Source organism: Thermobia domestica, chromosome 13, assembly GCF_964235325.1.
Source record: "Thermobia domestica chromosome 13, izTheDome1.hap1.1, whole genome shotgun sequence".
Classification (NCBI taxonomy): domain Eukaryota; kingdom Metazoa; phylum Arthropoda; class Insecta; order Zygentoma; family Lepismatidae; genus Thermobia; species Thermobia domestica.
The window spans coordinates 193,025,621-193,045,053 of NC_137466.1; the positions used below are offsets into that span (position 1 = coordinate 193,025,621).

Genomic DNA, 19,433 nt, shown 5'->3' on the forward strand with positions numbered 1-19,433 from the left:
AAAATACATTTCTCCAACATTTACAGTATTTCTTAGTTTGTAGTTATATACATATTTTCGTATTCTGTTTCGATTGTTAAATTGCCTTTTTTAGGTCTTTTAATGTTCATGCTATTTTCACAAGTTTAACAAATAGTGTGGGGAGATTCCCCTCTGCATAAATGTATATGCGTATAGTTTCATTGAGAAAGTGTATAAATGTATATTGATTTAGGAAGTTAGGGGAGGGAGGTCTGAACCCGGTGGACCTCCCATGGGTGTGCCCCTAGTAAGTTTCTATTTACTTTTTTGTATTGATTAATCAGTTTTTGTTATTTAAGTGCGTATTAGTATTAACGTGTTGCAGAACAGTAGACGAAAATCGTAGTCTTTGCCAAGACTTCATTTTACAGTTTATCAAGTCAGTTAATTCATATATTCTCTAAGTTATGTATATATATTTTTTTCAGCGCTATGGATGATTTTAACAATGGAGTAGTGCTAACAAATAGACCTTTGAAGCCAAATGAACTATTTGAAGTGAGACTAGATAAAATGGTTACCAAATGGGCGGGTTCCATCGAGATAGGAGTGACCACACATTCACCTACAGAACTTGAATATCCATCCACAATGACAAACGTTAGGTAAGAAGTGTTTTTAAGTACCGAGTGTTTATGGACGGGGCAGTTACATAGGAAATTTGTATGTAATATGCATAGATTTTTGGTTTGTAGATCCTCTTAGTAAAAAGTGTTTGGATATCTAAGAATGTTGATAAGATGATAACATAAAGCAAATGATAACAACCTCATCTTCCTCGTATGCGTACCATTTTCTAGTGTGGTTGAAGCTAAAGTCTCTTTTTATTATTGAGGCTATATAAGGCTGGAGCTACTGTTTATAGCGGGATGAATATACTACTCTCATTTATGTTAATGAAAGGAGGAAACAAGATTGAAACGTATTTTTATATACCAGATCCTCTGTAGGTGCGAATTCAGTAACAGAGTAAAAAAGTAAATGACTAATGCGGGACTCGAACCCGGGATCTCCGGCATACTGTGTCGATGCGTTAAGCACTACGCCACCCAGCCCGCTTCCCAGAACAGCCACAAACTCTCATTGTGTTCCGAGGCTAGCATCTCCACAGAAAATCGAACCCGGGACCACATACGTGGTAGGCATTTGACCATGAAGGGGTGATATTCAGTGGGAGTACATACATGTAGTTCGAATTTGACAATAAACCAACAACACACACAACTCGTATAGAACTGGATAGTTAATCCTTATTCGTATGGAATGGATGACCTGCCAGTCCAAAAGTGTGTATATATATATATATATATATATATATATATATATATATATATATATATATTCATTTTAAAAAAATGTGTATGACCCTTTTATCCATGTTAAATATTTGTTTGAACTAGGATTAATCTTTAAATACAATCACAGGGCGTTAAACTAAAAAAATCAGTTTCGTTGTGTTCTTGTTATTTCACTCGTTAAAATTCTAGTTAATCGAAAGTTGGAAAGAGTATAAGAAATATTGAACTGGGAATTGAACCCATATTTTCAGCCTCCAAATTAATTACTCGGACGCTAACCCCTTTTCTGCCCTTTTCGTCTTCTGACTAGGCACAAATTTTTATTTGGGTACACATTTTCGACGCGGGAGATCTGGGTTCGATTTCTGGCCGGAGATCATGTGCTTCGGATCCCAAGTTAAGCTGTAGGTCCACGCCTCATATAGCCTCACTACCAAACAGGACTCTACGCTCTTCTGCTACATTTTGTATTCTCATCCATTATAATTCTATTCTATAAATATTCCATTTGAATACGAAGTTCTGATTCCATACTTTTTAAAACCAACGAAGTTGCCATGTTCTGTTTATTACGTCCTAGTGGACGAACTTGCCACATCATGTAACATGGTGATAACTTGATGGTAAAGTTTTAGCTTCTCATATATCACTCTTCTATCTTAGGTATGGCGCACATTTTACATTTTTAGTTGATAATAAATTTTCACTCATTGTACTTAATTTTAGTTACATTTCTGTGAGAATTGTTAATTTATCTTAAAAGCGATTTATATGGGTTTTCCTTACGTAAAACTTCCACTTTCACTTCTCATTAAGTTGAGATATATATTCAAGTGTTTAGAGGTCCTGAGTCCGCAGAATCACCTTTTGAATTCCGGGCGTGTTCCTTAATCCTAATTCGTATGTTCCTTTTGGTATGACTTACCACTGTCACAACTACGTAGAAACCAGTAAACCAAATCATCCAGGAAATAATTCTTAAAACTAGTAATGACTTTTCTGTATCCTTGGGTGATTTAAATGAAACCTTAAAACCATATTTATTAATTTACTTTCTTGAGTCTGTACGTTAAGCTTGATTATAAGGCAAATGATATCTATTTTTCGGTAGACATACTTTTGGACTTGTTCCACTTTTCTTGAAAATTTCTCAGGCTTGTTCTCTCCATATCTATATTATAACCATTTTTCTGTGGTTTAAATGATTTTCTTGCCTTTGGTGTTTCAATATGCGTCAATTGCATACTTTCACGTAATATTCCTCATGGTTGAGAAATGTACCGTCAAACTAATCTTGAAGTCTATAATAATGATTTAACTCGAAAAAGTTGCTAATAATACGTATTGACCTTGGAATTCCTGATATGTGTCTCCTTTTTGTATGTTGGTTCTGTGGTCCCATGTTGGAATTTTCAATTCCTTAAAATATTGTGCAGATAATATTAAAAATAAATAAATGATAAAAATTAAGTCAGGACAAGAACAAATGAACCCACATACATACACAGACGCGAAATATAAAGAAACGCCAACATCAGATTTTAGTGAACATCTAAAAATGAAACAAGACATGAAATTGCTTAACTAAGTTATTAAAAAAAAATAATGACCAGTTAATATTCATTCAAATATTTTCCATTCGTTTGTTTTTCATTTTGTTGTGCTGCGTTCATCAGTGTAAAAGTTTTAGGAGTTGCTAGATTTACCTATTGTGTTGTTAAGCTTAGACTAAAAAATATTGTGAACACAGAATATTTGTAAAATTTCGTATTATGAAAAGTTTTACTAGAATATGCAACAATAACAATAGAAAAAAAAGCAGGTAAATTATTATTCAAACTAAACTGTATTTTCATGAATAATATATATATATATATATATATATATATATATATATATATATACATATATATTAATTTCATAATAAAAAACTTTTAAAAAAAATTTAAAAGAACGACATCACAAGTAGACTGTTTAATTTATAATTTCCTGTTAGAAAAATAAACCTAAATTAAATTGATATTGGACATAGGCGCACTCGACAAAAAGTCGCTATGTTATTATGATATCTGCGCTGTGGTTTTCGCAGCATACATTTGCAGATTCAAATTAGTAGCAAAGATGAAGGTATCTTTACTTACTTAATAAATGAGTTAGAAATATGAAATAAGTTGTATTTCCCATGATCTCTACTACTGAGCCACCGCGTGATGTTCTCCATTTACAATAGACGATTATACTGATTTTTCCTCCTTCCTTCCTTTGACAATACATTCAGAAAATAAAGTAAAGTAGACGTGAAAATGTGTATCTTTAGACACAACAATAGCATCAGAAATATCGAAGGTAAATATTTACTAACTCTGGCATCACTGATTTAAGGCAACAATCTACTCGATAATTAAAAATGTTATCAGTATTTTCAAAATTCCATTAAAATTTTTAGATAAGGATCCACATAATCCAGAAAAAAATATACTCACTGAAATCTCATTTTAATCAGTGTTAACCTAATTTTCGGTTCTTAGCTATTGCCTTAGATCCTTTCCATAAAACTAACGATTTTGAAGATTATCTAACAGGAATACATTTTTTTATCAATTTATTTATTTATTTTGAGTTTAACGTCCCACGTCTATACTGCGAGGGTACAGTAATGATAATAAACGAAATAGTGCAATGAAGAAAATGAGAAGAAACGGGAATACCTACCTACGCACACGGTGTTTACCCCATTTTGGCGCGAATAGGGATCGAACCAGAGACCCCACGTACCAGATCTGAGCGCTCTATCGTCATCGCGATTCTTACATTTTTTAATTCTATTAAATAAATTTCTAAGGTTAAGACTTTTCTTTCTCTTTTTGTTTAGCTTGATTTAATTTTATTAATGTTATTCACTCATTTATCATATAATAAGTAATAATATGTTGAAAATTTATGAACTAAGTATTAATGTGTTACGTTAAAATTTGCAGGTCCGGCACATGGATGATGACTGGTAATGGAGTGATGCATAATGGAACTACAGTAATCGATGAGTATGGCCAAAATTTGGACAGGCTACAGGTATTATTATTATTATTATTATTATTATTATTATTATTATTATTATTATTATTATTATTATTTACGTGGTAAACAGGTCATGTTTTTAAATATATGTATCGTTAATATCATTATCGTCAGTTGAATAGAGAAGAGGATCATTCCGACATATCTTCTATGTCAGGGTTTCTCAACCTGGGGATCGCGAAGATAAACGGAAGAGAGAAATATAATTACAATCTTAATACCGGAAAATATTTTTAAATATTATTTTGAGTTTTGTTCTGATAGGTATATTTTTATTTTTATACATACTGTTAGGAACAACAACAAAAAAAGGTGTAGTAAACATTTTCAACAGGTGCAGAATTGTTTAAAAATCAATTTAAATGAAAGATAAGCAACTAATGAGAAGTACATATTGAAATATGCGACAAAACCTGCTTATTGATTAAAATTGAAAGCTAATGAGATACCTGAGCATGATGTGATTTCACTAGCGAGGCAATGTCCGGTTCAATTTTCGAGACGCACATTAGCAAGTCATTTTCAACTGATAAGCGATTTCTTGTCTTTGTTTTAATGCTCACCATGAAAGAAATACCACCGTGGCCGGTGGTATTCATTTCGAAACAGTTTGACCAATTGGATTCGATATTTGTGATATGAATAAACTGACCAAATTTGCGTTTTAATCCATTTGCTTTTAGGGAAGTTACTGTATCCACTGTATGCAAGAAATGGATTCTACCATTATAAAAATAGATGGATATCGTGAGATCTTCGGAATAGGTATATTAAAAATTCCACACAAGCTTATTACAAACCAAAAATTATAAGGGGATCGCTGGCAAGAATATGTGATAAAATGGGGATCGTGATATAATTAGGTTGAGAACCACTGTTCTTTGTAACTGAGTAAGGCTTAATTTTATAATCGTGTTACTTTGTGATTAATTAGTTCCTTTCTTTGTGTAAATTTCTTATGTTTAGATAAGTGATAATTTTTCTTGTCTGTTTCTATATTCGGACAGGGTAAAGGTCCGTAGTAGCCGAATGGTTAGCATCATGACATTTAGTATTCGCGGTCCCGGTTTCAATTTCTGACGCGAAAGCTGTTTTTACAGGGCAGAAGAGCCGAACAGAGTGAAAACAATTTTGAGAAATAAGAAATACGCAATGTTACTACAAAACAAATAAATACAAATAAACAAGTATAAAATTAAAATCTTACTCATCAAACTTAAATTCAATTTTAAGGTCACTTTGGAGCAAGTGAGATTTTTGACGGTTTATACCATGCTGTCAGTTGTGTAGATCTGACATTGCCATTGTGTGTTCTAAGATATGAGCATATTTTATCTTCTGTATTATCAGTTTCAAGAGATAAGATAAAAAAGACAGATGCTTGTAGCTGTTATATGCGGCCTTTCCACCAGGTCGTAATGTAATTAACTTTTTATCTTTGTTATTGTATAAGAGCTACTATAATGTTTGTAGTTAGATAATCGCAGGTTAATTTCGTTCCTTTCATAATTGATACACAAATTACTTGCAACATACAACTCTTTGTGGCAACGACTTGTTATTTTTTAATCGATTTGAGTCCGAGTACGATTCTATCGATAGGAAAAACTAAGATCTAGATGTTTAATTTATTTTGTAAGTGTTGATAATGGAACTTAGTGCATTTTGAACTTTTATTAAGTACTCTAGTAGTTTAGTTAAAACTCAAGGTGGGACACTAACTTCCTATAAAATGAATCGGCCTACAAAACATACGTGGCCGTATAAATATATATAATTCGATCTGTGCATTACGGAATTATACGTGAACATACACACGGTATTAACACTATCAGCTGTTGATGAGTGTCATGATGTAGCTCCAAGTACTGCCGTCAGATGCTGATAAAAAATTATACTCTTCGAAACTATAAAAGAATACTCAAGATCATTAATCGGTGTTAAATTTACGCAAGAACATGCATACAATGAAGTCGGTTAATTACGATAGTAACACTGTCATCCATTGAAGTGTTTCATTAACTACTCTGAATACTACTATTATTGCTTGAAGAATGGGGTCCCTGGTTCGATCCCAGCTCGCGCCGTGTGGACTTTGTGGTGGACAAACACCGTGCTCGTGGGTTTTCTCGGGGTTCTCCCGTTTCCTCCCACTTTCTTCATTCCACCATTTCATTCATTTCTCATCATCACCGTCTCCTTTAGCCTAACCGGCATAACCATGGGACGTAAAACTATAGATTTCATTTCATTTTTGCTTGAAGAATGTTCCTTTGTGTATATATATATATATATATATATATATATGGGGGTCGAATTGAGAACCACCTCCTTTTGTGAAGTCTCTTAAAAAGGTTATAAAGGTAAAATCAAAAACTAACGGGAAGGTGAAAGAACCTTAAATTTAATACTGAGAAAGGAAATTGAAATAAAGACGAGATAACATAGCCACAAATTAATTCCCACACACACACAAAAAAAAAGGAAAACACATTTACAGAATTTATAACATATTTTCCGTTATATATAAATTACGAAATGTCGAAAATCGCGATAAAATTCATAGTTGGAGTTGGCAGCATTGATTCTCAGGATACATCAATGTGACTGTTATTTTTGTTTTGGAAAATGCTTATATTTTTTTTTCAGTAAAAAAATCTTCCAATATTGAAATACAAAATTATATATATATATATTTGTGACTTACAAAAGACGTTAATGAGTTTGGGGATGAGTTAAAATCAGGTGCATCTTGTTAACATTTATGTAATAGGTTAACTTTATTTTTTTTAATCTTCGTTTTCACAAGTGATTACGCTTGCGATATTAAAGAAACATACGTAACAGAATACCTGTCTATCTTTTTTGTAAAATCAAACAAAATTCACCTAAGTTGAAACAAACAAACACAAAAGTAACTTATTTCTTTCATATCATGGAATCAAATAGTCTTGTCGTCCTACTGAGGATGAATAGCCGTAATATTATTAGAAATATTGGAAAACACCAATGGTTGCAAGGTAAAAGGAACTTGATAGTAAGTAAAATTGATAATAATTTATCAGAAGTTTATAATTTATTAAACACTTTCATATAGTTGCAATTTATAGATTTTACTATCTTATAATGTGATTTATATGTCTTTAGTTTGCTTATCAAATGCTTTCAAATTTGTAGGTTGGTGACCGAGTGGGCGTTATGCGAAAGGACACAGGCACCCTTCATTTTTTTGTCAATGGCGTGGACCAAGGCCCTGCAGCCGCTAATGTTCCTGAAAAGGTATATGGAGTAATTGACCTCTATGGACAAGCAGCGCAAGCTACAATATTTGATTCCATGGATTGTTATTCTCCAGATACTGTGAATTCTAGTCTTTCAAATACAACAATGTACAGGTAATTTTTTTCCTACAAGTATTTCTTAATGGAAGTGATACTACTCTAGAAAATTTGACTTCTAAATTGTTATATCCGTAACAGAAACTGAAATAATATTGTTACACGCAAAACAATTAACAAAACACAAGGTATGATCAAAAAGTACGGTGAATGAAGTTGCACAGTGCCATCTATTGATGATGTAGTATCTATTTCAATTAGTAAGCGCGATAGCCTAAACTTTCGGTGCAGTCAGTGTCGAGTCTGAACGAGTTGTGACATGTTAATTGGCTTTCAGAGGCAGAAGAGTGAGGACATCTTAAGAGTGTCTGTCGCGCGCCAACATTAAATTTTGTTCTAAGCTGGAAAAAAAATTTAAAAAGTTCCACACAGGTTCATGAAATGTCAAAATCAGTGTATGGCAATGAAGCGGTGGCGTTGAATACTGTTTACAAGTGGTTTGCAGATGAAAACTTGCAAAAAGTGGCACAAATGGTTTGTTCAAATAGGCGAATGACTATTCGAGAGTTCTCCGAAGAACTAAACATCTCGTATAGGTCCGTGAAAAGCATTTTAATTGCTTCTTCACCACGAAAACGCGCCGTGCCACCTTTCTTTTAAACCGCGAGTTTTTGATGGAAAAAGTGTTCCTGTCTGTCCATATACACCTTACTTACCAAATTTAGCACCATGCGACTTCTGGCTCTATCCAAACATTAAAACCGTGCTTAAAGGAAAAAAGTTTTGACACCATTCCTGACATTTAGTGGGCCACGACAGAGCAACTGAACGCCCTTCAAAAAGAAGCCTTCCAGAAATGTATCCAGTCATGGATTCAACGTTGGGATAAGTGCATTGCTAACCAAGGACAGTACTTTCAAGGAAATTAAATCAAATTTTGTGTAAAATTATTAAATTGATTCTAATAATATGATTTACAGTACTTTTTGATCATACCTCGTATTCCTTAAATCCCACAACATATAATTTAACGAATTCTTAAGTTTCTGCATATTTTACCCACCACCATGATTACTTTTTTTTTCCCCTGAACATTGATTATTTAGTGTAGTAGTAGTAAATTTGATGATAATTTATTTTTATCGTATATTATTAGCACTATTTTCGTTTGATGTAATTGAACACTGTAGAGCTTTTTTTATGCTGTATAGTTAGAATACACCCGTTCAGATTCCTGTGGGAGCTCATATGGTTCGAATCTCACGTTAAGCTGTAGATCTGTTTCATCTAGCATAGGTACTGAGGAAAAAAAAAATAACTCCGAAGCAACCAATCAAACGCTTTTTATCTAGTAAAATGGAAGTGAAATGAAAAAAAAAAGAAAAAAACGTGAAAACTCTAGGGCAAATAATGGATAACTCAATAAAATGATAAGGACATTTGAAAAGCTGAGGCTTTGAACTTTTTATATGTCGAATGCTGGTATTGGTGGTATGAAATTACTGTTTACGTAAATTGTAAATTTATTTTAAATTATCTTAACACACATTTAATCAGTTCTTTTTTTAAATACCAGTTTCAGAAAATGCAATATACTTTAACAGTAATATAAGAATTGAGACACTGTAATGTAATTTTCAGAAATTTAAACGAAATTCACTATAAAGGAAATTAGACCAGTAATTCCGAAAATTTGAAAAGCAGTTGTACAGTCCTCAACAAAAGTGTGTACATGCCCATTTTTGATCTTCAAATGTTTAAAATTATTAAATGACGTAGACTAGACTTTTCTTTTTATCTAGATTTTTTTTCTTCTCTTTTTCTTCAAAGCATGAAAGTTGTCAGTCTAAACATTTAACAGTATTTTTTGTTTCAAGCGCGAAATTATTTTACTAGTCTATTTAATTCTCATATACAAAACTTCAACCAATCTTTCAACTTAAATTCGCCGGCTGGTTAACTTAGCCCTTCGGATCTTATAGTTTTACTTTGTACTTCAGTAAACTTTACTTTTTGTGTAATAGAATTTTATTAAGTAAATAAGTAAACAAAAATACTGAAAACAGTTTGGACAAATTTTGCTTCTTCTGTGTTATATATATATATATATAATTTTTATCGGTCTGCAAGTATCAAAAAGTTTAGAAACGCTTGAATAAAACTCAAACACTTGAAGATTTTAAATTGGGAATAAAGAATGGATTAACTTTAATTTTCGAGCCTTAAACTGGTCGTGGGTAGTGTATGAAGAGAAGTAAAAAGAATACCGGAGAAATTCATTGTTAACCATTTTACATGTTCTATCAAAAGGATTTGTAACCAGGTGAGAGTTGGAGTAGTGAAAAAAAAAAAGATAAGAACAAGAATTTTGGGAATGATCCAAAAAATGGATCAAAGGATTGTGATCTTGGCCAATAATTAGTTTTTGGATCAGGGGCCACAAAATTTTTGAATGGCCCCTAAATCAAGTTTTCGTAATTTTTACGGAATCATACTGAGTTAAGTGAGAGTTTGGGTTTGGCTACACTATATGTAGTTCTCCAGATGTAAAGTGTACAAGAATTTTTTTTGTTTGAAATATGTTGGATCTTTTTATGCATTTTTGAATCAGGGGCCACAAAATTTTTGAACGGCCCCTAAATCGAGTTTTCGTATTTTTTTTAAGGAATCTTACTGAGTTAAGTGATAGCTTGGTTTTGGATACACTATATGTAGTTCTCCAGATATAAGACCTACAAGAAAATTTTTACCTTAAACTGGATATATTGGATCTTTTGCTCCAAAAGGGAGGAGAAGTATAGCATGCAGAAAATCACTGAAGAGAAATATTGTGTTGTAGAATTAATATGTTTGATTACTAACAGCTGTGACAATTAATATTGAATATAGTCCCTCGATGTAATTAGAAATATGATAGGTATTTTAAAGTAAGTACATTGGTTTTGTAATTATTTTTAAATTCGAAACGAACCTTTATTTTATCTGCTACTATAATTTTTTGATATAAATTTCTTTGGTTCGGTTTTCTAATATTAGTTTCTATTTTCCAGTGATTTAAGGTTCCACCATGTTCATGGGAAGAATGCTCGGGTGTCTAACAACGGGTTGACAGCCTCAAGACCGAGAGCGTTTGGAGAATTTAATGATGCTATCGTTATAAGTAATCGTGCCCTCCGTGAGGGTGAAATGTTCGAAGTAGTCATAGAAAAGATGGTTGATCGGTGGTCAGGATCAATAGAAGCAGGTAAGAGATTCCATACGTACAATTACAATTTGGTAGATCATTATAGTTAGAAAGGAATTGCATAGGTAATCATCGTAAGTTTTCTGCCAACACTCATGAATATCTCAATCAACTTGAGAAGCTACTCCGGATTTCATCACTAATTTGTTTTATATTAGCGGTGAATTATCTCTTTTAGACTTCTTAATTGTGCCATGCATAAGTACAGGAATTCTTTTATAACGGCTATATCCGTCTGTCTGTCGACTGATATCAGAGCAAAAATAGTTAAGAAAGAGCTAAAAGTGATAGGTCTTGGAATCGACTCAACATCCCAAGAGTAGATTCCCTCTCATCCCATAACCTTTATTCGAACCAGAAGTGAGGGCCGCGGTGGCTCAATGGTAGAGCGTTCACCTCTTGTGCATGGGGTTCGATCCCAGCTCGCGCCAAGTGAATCTTGTGGTGGACAAGCGCCATGTGCTTGGGTTTTCTTGGGGCTCTCCCGTTTTCCTCCCACTTTCTTCATTTTGTTCATAACTGCTCATCACCGTCTCCTTTAGCCTAACCGGCATAAGCTTGGGACGTAAAATAAAGATTTCACTTCATTTCATTTTCAAACCAGGAATAGTAGAAATTAACATTTCCGGTTTCAGCGTCAATTATTACATATCAAAAACGGTAATAAATAACAAGAAGCTATTTCTTGAAATCAATTCAACGTCTGAAGAATAAATTCCATCTCTACACTTGTCTCCCAGCTAAAACCGAAAGTGGTAGAAATCCGCTTAATATTACTGGTTTCAATATTGATCACTGTAGAGCAAAAATGGTAAGAGATAGGCAAAATACCTTTTTGATATACAGGGTGTTTCAAACGTTTTTAGGAGGCGATTCCTGACACCAAGATAAGCCAAAAAAGTACAGACCAACCTGGATTCACAAGGTGCACAAATGCTTCCTTTCGGAGTTATAGGCTGCCGAAAACATGAAAAAAAGTAACTTTAAAGGTCCATAGCTCCAAAATTATGAGACGTACCGTAGTCGGGTCAAGACTTCACTTAGGAACTAATATGTACGATATCCGAAAATACAGGTTTCAGAATCCTGTGGAGCTCATGCAACAATTTTTATAGAGGAAGTTTGGATACGCTATATAATTTGAAGTACTCACCAACTACCTCTATAAAAAATGTTGGTATTGTTGTGATTAAAAGTGTTGGTAAAATCATAGCCAGCTAATTTTTAAAAAAATGTAAGGCAAAGCCGCGTCAAAAGCTACACTAGTAATCCTCTAAAAGTCAGCAATGACCTAACCAGTTTCTATTTCCGTTTTTAATTACTTAACTTTAGGTTTTTAACTTTAACCTCTTCGGTCCTGGCTTCTGGAAAGCGCAACAAGAATTTTTCATTGCACTTTTTTTTTTTTTAAAGGTCTATGGGGTGGTGAACATGACAAGAATATGAATTTTTTGCGTTTTATGACGTCATAGGGGGTAGCTGATGGTCCACATACGGGGACCTTGGTTCTTAAGTAGTGTTAAAACCTGCTTATGTGATATTATATGTTTAATTTATTATGTTTCCATTTAACACGATACATACATGCTGGTGAATGTAATGAAAACTCAACCTATGTGAATACATATTGGTTTTGTGTTTTGCACAAAAAAAAAAAAAAAGATGGGGGAGGGGGGAAACTCTTACCTTATTGGTTAAAGCAGTCTAATACTTGGGACTTTTTTTAAAATTAAGTGTTGTTAGTGTGCATTGAAAGTTTCTCTTAAATATTTTTTTTTTCTTTAGGTGTAACTGCAATTCGACCTGATGACCTGGATTTTCCGAGCACAATGACTGATATAGATCATGATACATGGATGCTGAGTGGTTCAGCTGTAATGCAGGTAATTTTGAATATACGATTATCCAACTCGGTGTATTCTGAAGTGCAAAAGTCAGTTTAACAATCCAGTTACTATAATAATCATGTACCACTGGTAAGATTTAGCCGGGACAAACTTAGATTTACGTCATCTGTGGCCCCCCAAATTATTTAAAATTCCAAATGTCCCGATTTTTCTCCAATACATAAGTTTATATCATTTGTGCATTGTTTTAAAAATATCGCTTTTATTCGTCAGATACTTAATTAATAGGAATATTGTATTCTATGTCACACAGTTTTAACGAGTCTTGACCTATTATTGAATTAATTCTGCTCGTATTTCAGCAAAAAGAAAGTGTGTAACTACGTCTATACTGTAAATTTTCATAGTGTGTCTTGACTTACGGTGTAAATTTTCATAGGATGTCCCAGTAGGAAACTTTGGGAGTCCTACTCTTGAGTTACCTTAGATTCAGGTCTTCGTCATATCTAAGTAGTCAATCCACACGAAGTGGTCCAGAGCAGGTTGCTCGACCATCTCCGAAAGTTATAAAAAATTGAATGTGATGAACCTTATGTATCAGAAGGTCAATAACACTATTCACGTTATCGTATGTACAGTCCGCAACAAAAAACCTTAAACATGAGCATGTAAGTTTATTGTGAAACCACCCCTAACAGCCCTGGGAATCAACATAACGTCTAAGTGGCACGAATTACACCAGGAGAAACCTCGCCGTCCTCCCCTGCACACTTATTTTGGAGCAAAAGACTTCGTCGTTTCACAATAAACTTACATGCTCATGTTGCAGGTTTTTTGCTGCGGACTGTACACGGGGGAGGGGGGGCATCTGTATTCGTCTAATTCGTACGTCCTGAGCAACTGTAGTTTTCATACACGCTTGCAAATGCAAAAATTGCCACTCCATCGACAATAAAGATGGCCGCCATTCAAGAACACTTGTACATACGACAACGTGAATAGTGTTATTGACCTTCTCATACACAAGGTTCATCACACTCCAATTTCTATAATTTTCGGAGATGATCGAGCAACCATCTCTGGACCACTTCGTATGGATTGACCCAGTAGCACCACTTAAAAGTCAAATTAAAAAGTAAATATCCGAATCGTACTTGGAAGAATTTAAATAAATAAACAAAGAGTAGGTCTGGATTGTTGTTAATGATATATTATTGTGTATAAAATTAAACCCAGACCTTGTGTTTACTACTTTGTAATTTTACTCTGTTTTTATCCAGAAGACGTGGTATTTCTGCTTGTATTAGGACTATGATGCAAATGTCTTTTCTCCATGTATTTTAGATTTTCTTAAAACTCTATATATCAACCTATCATACTTAACGGATTGAGTACGTGTATCTGAAATCTTCCATATTCTTTGATTTTACCTTGTAGCTTAGAGGGGGCTGGTGGTAAATGTAAGTGACTGACGATTATAAATAAATAAATATATGTCAGCTGTTCACACCCTTAGAGATTTTTGATAGATTTAAAAAAAAAAAAAAAAAAAAAAAACGCTCACCTCTAATGCATAGGGCTTCCAATTCGTTTCCATACCGTGTGAGCAAGTAGTAAAAAAGATTTTTTTTAAGAATGATAATGCATTTTTTTAAAAGTTGTATACCATTGTTGAGTATGTAATTGATTAATTGTTTTAAAATTTTCCATTCGTTTCTTGACGTCAAGATTGAACTTACGCATAACGGACCGAAACCCAGATATAAGACTAGTACTGTTACCAATTCTAAACGTCTTCCTTGAAATAGTTTGAAAAGTAATATGACTTACAATTGATGTGACGATGCGCTGAACATGTAGGTAAAGAACCTTATTTATTAACATGTAGAATTAATCTCAATGAACTAAGTAACTCCATATTATATAAAGATTCTTCTTGGAATAAAGAAGTGTAGAGTATTTAACGTATATATGATTCTGTGTGTACAATTAAATGAAACTTCTGTGCATCATTTCAAGATAGCTAAATACTAGAATTACCATTAAATAACCCATAAAAGTACAAGATAATATTGGCGCAATAACGGAAGAAGAATCTATGCAAAGAAAATGTCACCTATACCAAATTTCCCATTATTCGATATAGACTGATAAGTAGGGCTCGGAAGTTGAAGACCTAAAAATTGCCTAAAAAGGACCTATAAAAAGACCTAAAAAAGGACCTAAAAAGTGGACAAAAGGACGTAAAAATAAGACCCAATTTAATTAGAATTACATAGTGTAATGGATATAATGTTTAAGCAATACAAGATTCTGGTAGGTTAACGGTCTTTCCTTTTTCCACAAATTGAAGTACAAACTAAAATAAGCAAACTTCCCCACCCTCAGCCCCCCCTTGTTGGAGGACATTGTTACGCCTCCTTATCTGACTTGTGATTGTTGCAGATCTGGTCTTATCAGTCCAGTTGTTGAAGAATTGGTGATGATTCGAGTTAATGGCTAGTAAATTTATTGTCGAAAGATGAAGGGCAAAAAAGGACGTTAAGACCTATTAAAAGCTTTAAAAAAAGACCAATAAAAAAAACGCCGAAAAAGGAAAAAAAGGACAAATAAAATCCGCTATTTTCTGGCCTACAATGACCCAAAATGAACATATATTATGTTAAGCCTCGTCTTTGGGCACTTGTAAAAAACAGGAATTTTCCTCAACTTCCGGGCCCTACTTATAAGCTACAATTGTATCGTGACAGATTCGAGCACACTTGTATTGCTGCTCAAATGCCAGATCAACGCTATTTACTGTTATATGAATCAATACTTACGACCAATTGTGGGACATTCGTTGGCCTGAACTACCAGCAGAAAAGTCATATGAAGAAATAAAGAAGACAATAATGAAAGATCATTAAGGTGGCAAAATCAGAATAATTTCAGAAAAGTATCACTCCATTAAGCAAGAGTTGAAGAAACATCTTTCATATATCAAATACAAGTGTTGTTTAGATTATAATTTCCGTAGTCAGTTTGTTCTCGGAATAGCGAATGGAGCCATACAGCGTAAATTACTGAATACACATGACCTTCCAAAAAGCAACAGATAGAGCTCAAGCAATGGCCAGTACAGAACAACAACTACAGCTATATAAATCTTCCATTGGCAAATGGGGAAAACGAGGCTTGAAATGTGGAGGAAAAACGTTTTGCGCTCGTAAGTCAATATGACACTTATCTATCGTCCGGAAGTGGAAAACAGACGCAAAATATTATGGAAAGACACAGTACAAGGGAAGCCCATAATGAAAAAAAAAAAAAAAAAAAAAAAAAAAGTGTGGAAAGTTATCTTGACAAAACTTTGGATTCCTTGATCTTCATGGATACTAATACTCAATCCAGTACCGATTAAAGTGTTGGTAAAACTATAACAAATGTCTTGTTTAATAACGTCATTGTTCCGAAACACACTCCCAGGGAAGAAAATAAAAGTTCCAATGAATTGACTGGCGAACTTCCCATTGCATTGACTGGGGAAAGCCACAAAGGAAAACCATCAACAGAAGAACCTAGTGTACAAACTACGTGGAATTTTCCGGTATTAGATACTTACGAATTCATAGAAACAACAACAGAGAAACACGAAATCACCATCCTTTGTCAAATGGTTCACTCAGCAGAGTCATCGACCATTCAGCAAATCCAAAATTAATAGAAATATAGTGAGCAAGCAAATCTTAATCGTTTATCAGCGAATCCGAAATGTGATAACAATTAGTTAGTGGATCAGTTGATCAAAGAGTTAATGAACTTGATAACTCCATGTTATTAAAGCTTCTTCTTGGAATAAAAAATATATAGTTTTTAACATATATATGATTCCTATGTGTACAGTTAAATGAGAGTACTGTACGTACATCATTTCAAGATATCTAAAGACTAACTCTGTGGCTTATGGAACCCGGAGGTTCAATGCCACGTTCGCAAAAGCTCTCCACTGACTTCTATCCAGCCAACTGGATCCAGTTTCTACTTTGTATTCCTATCTCTGCCAGATCCATCCTAATATTGTCCTCCCATCTGCACCTAGGTCTTCCTAGTGGTCGTTTTCCGATTAGTCTTCCAGTCAAGACTTTGAAAAAGTTTCTACTTTCTTCCATTCTAGCTACATGACCTGCCCACTTAAGCGTCCTAGATTTGATGACCCTAACAATGTTTGGTAAACCGTATAAATTATGTAGTTCCTCGTTATGAAGTTTCCGCCATTCCCATTCCCGTTCCTCTTGGGTCCGAATATTCGTCTCAGGATCTTGTTCTTAAATACTTTCAGTCTATGTTCTCTCAGAGTAAGCGACCATGTTTCGCAACCATATAGAACAACAGACATGATTATCGTTTTATATATTTTAAGCTTCAAATTCCTCGACAGAATTCGGGACGACAAGAGATTTTGAACTGGATAATAACATGAATTCCCTGCTTTTAGTCGACATTTAATTTCTTCGAGAATATGATTTTCGTTTGTTAATATTGATCCTAGATATTTGAAAGTATCCACTTTATCAAAAGTATTATTTAATATTTTAACGCATCTATAATTTGTTGTATTACTAAAATTACCATTAAATAACCCATAAAATTACAAGATAATAATTTTGAAGAAGGTTCGATTCCCGGCTGGAGCTCATGTGGTTCGGATTCCATGTTAAGCTATATGCCCATGCCTCATATAATCTCGTCGCTGAAAGAGAGTCTAAACTGAAATCAAAGTACAGTAATTTTGAAGAGTATAGAAATTGGAAGGTTGTAGTTCAATTAAGGCTTAAATTCCTTTAATCCTCTCAGTTTTTTAATATTTGTCACGTAGTTACGTTTACAGACAATGAATTTTTCAGTATGATTCTTTGATTCGGTGATGATTCGGCAATGTGTGAAAGTGTGATTTGATTATAATAATTACTACTGTTAGCGCCGTTATAACAATAATAACTACGTATTAAAATAATTAACTGATCTGTTTTTTATAGGATGGTGCCACAGTTCGGAATGGTTACAAGTGTGATCTGGATGCGCTTCGAGTTGGAAGTCGAATTGGAATGATGCGACATACCAATGGTACTTTACATTACTATGTCAACGGTGAAGATCAAGGTGTCGCCTGCGAAAGCATTCCTCCTCGTAAGTAGTTGTTTTGAAAATGATTAATCTTTGTACTTTCAATAGTAGGCATTGCGCGACACTTTTTGGTGTGAACCGATAATTTGAGGATGGCAGCTTTCCCACTTGCTTATTTCAGCGCCATTAAAATTGAATATAGCCATATGGAATTCATTAATTGAATTGAATAAAATCGAATTCAATAGAATTTGAATAAGGATTTGAATAATCGAATTCAATAGGATATTCCAGTTATTGGCAAAATATGAGTTCCACAGCTATTCAGATTTTCTCATCAGAAACTTCATGAAATCCATCAGTGCTTGTATAACGTTAACCTCCAGTTCGAATTATTAAAATCTCGTAGTATAAGTCATATAGAATTATTTGCTACTTATTACCAAGATTATTTAAGGATTACACACTAGTTTCTGTCACAAACACACTATATTTCACAATAATTATCAATTACCTTCACAGTAATGCGATACACGTCTATGTCATACGACGTCTTGTTGAGTTATATCTTAATAATTATCTATAAATAAGTACATAGTAACAAAACTGTTACGCTAGTAACCGAATAACTATCATGTCAACGAGTAAACAAACATTTCTACCTAGCGACGGATAAATAAACATTCACAAATCAGCATTATTCATGATATTAATTATAACATTTTCTTCTTTTAGTATGTAGCTAGTGCCTTTGAAAATAGCACTTTTGCTCTAAATACTAGCTAAAATAAACAAAGTAATTACACGTTATGATTGCACTTTGTCTGCTTAAACAAACAAACAAACAAAAAGAAGAAGAAGAAGGAAGATTATATCAGATTAGATTTAGTACAATTATATACTTTATAGCCAAAAAATTGCAATGCTCTTTCTATGCTATTGCAGTTGCATTCTCTTAGGAGATTAACAACTAATGCTAGGTGAACTTCTTCAGTTATCACACTAAACTCTTCTATATTTCCGTTCTTGAAATCTACCTGAAATAGTTCTTGTTTTAATCTAACTGTCTTTGTATAATATAAAACGGCGTTGGATTGTGCGTTCAGATTTTGTTCAGACCATTCACTTTTATGCAGGATGAATTCAAATATACAGTTACATAGATGATACCTCTGATGGAAATACGCTCATAAAGCATCCTCTCTTTGTAGAGTGAATGTTTTTAAATCATTTGTATCTTAATAATTAGTGAGTGTCTTAATCTTCAGCAAACATTAAAATAATAATAATAATAATAATAATAATAATAATAAAATAAAAGTAAAGGGTATACCGCATCTTTTGGGCCTTTTTTGAGCAAATATTACAGAATCAGGGAAAATTTTGAGGGAAGGGCTCCTCATGGATCTGATAAATAGATTAATTTGTAGTCTATAGAATATATAGTCATGGTATGTTCTTGACGTTTCTTTTTTGGCGGAGGCAACCAGATGTGTCGCGAAAT

General features: G+C 33.6%; 1 protein-coding gene across 3 annotated transcripts in view; it reads left to right on the forward strand.

The window, feature by feature from the left end:
• Neurl4 (neuralized E3 ubiquitin protein ligase 4) overlaps nt 1-19,433 on the forward strand; it is an 86,994-nt gene that overhangs the window by 34,179 nt on the left and 33,382 nt on the right. For all 3 annotated transcript variants that reach the window (XM_081737172.1, XM_081737170.1, XM_081737171.1), the window contains exons 10-15: nt 450-626; nt 4,298-4,388; nt 7,572-7,789; nt 10,783-10,976; nt 12,762-12,859; nt 17,842-17,992. In XM_081737172.1, coding sequence (XP_081593298.1) covers nt 450-626; nt 4,298-4,388; nt 7,572-7,789; nt 10,783-10,976; nt 12,762-12,859; nt 17,842-17,992 — 929 coding nt within the window. The remainder of the gene's footprint in view (nt 1-449; nt 627-4,297; nt 4,389-7,571; nt 7,790-10,782; nt 10,977-12,761; nt 12,860-17,841; nt 17,993-19,433) is intronic.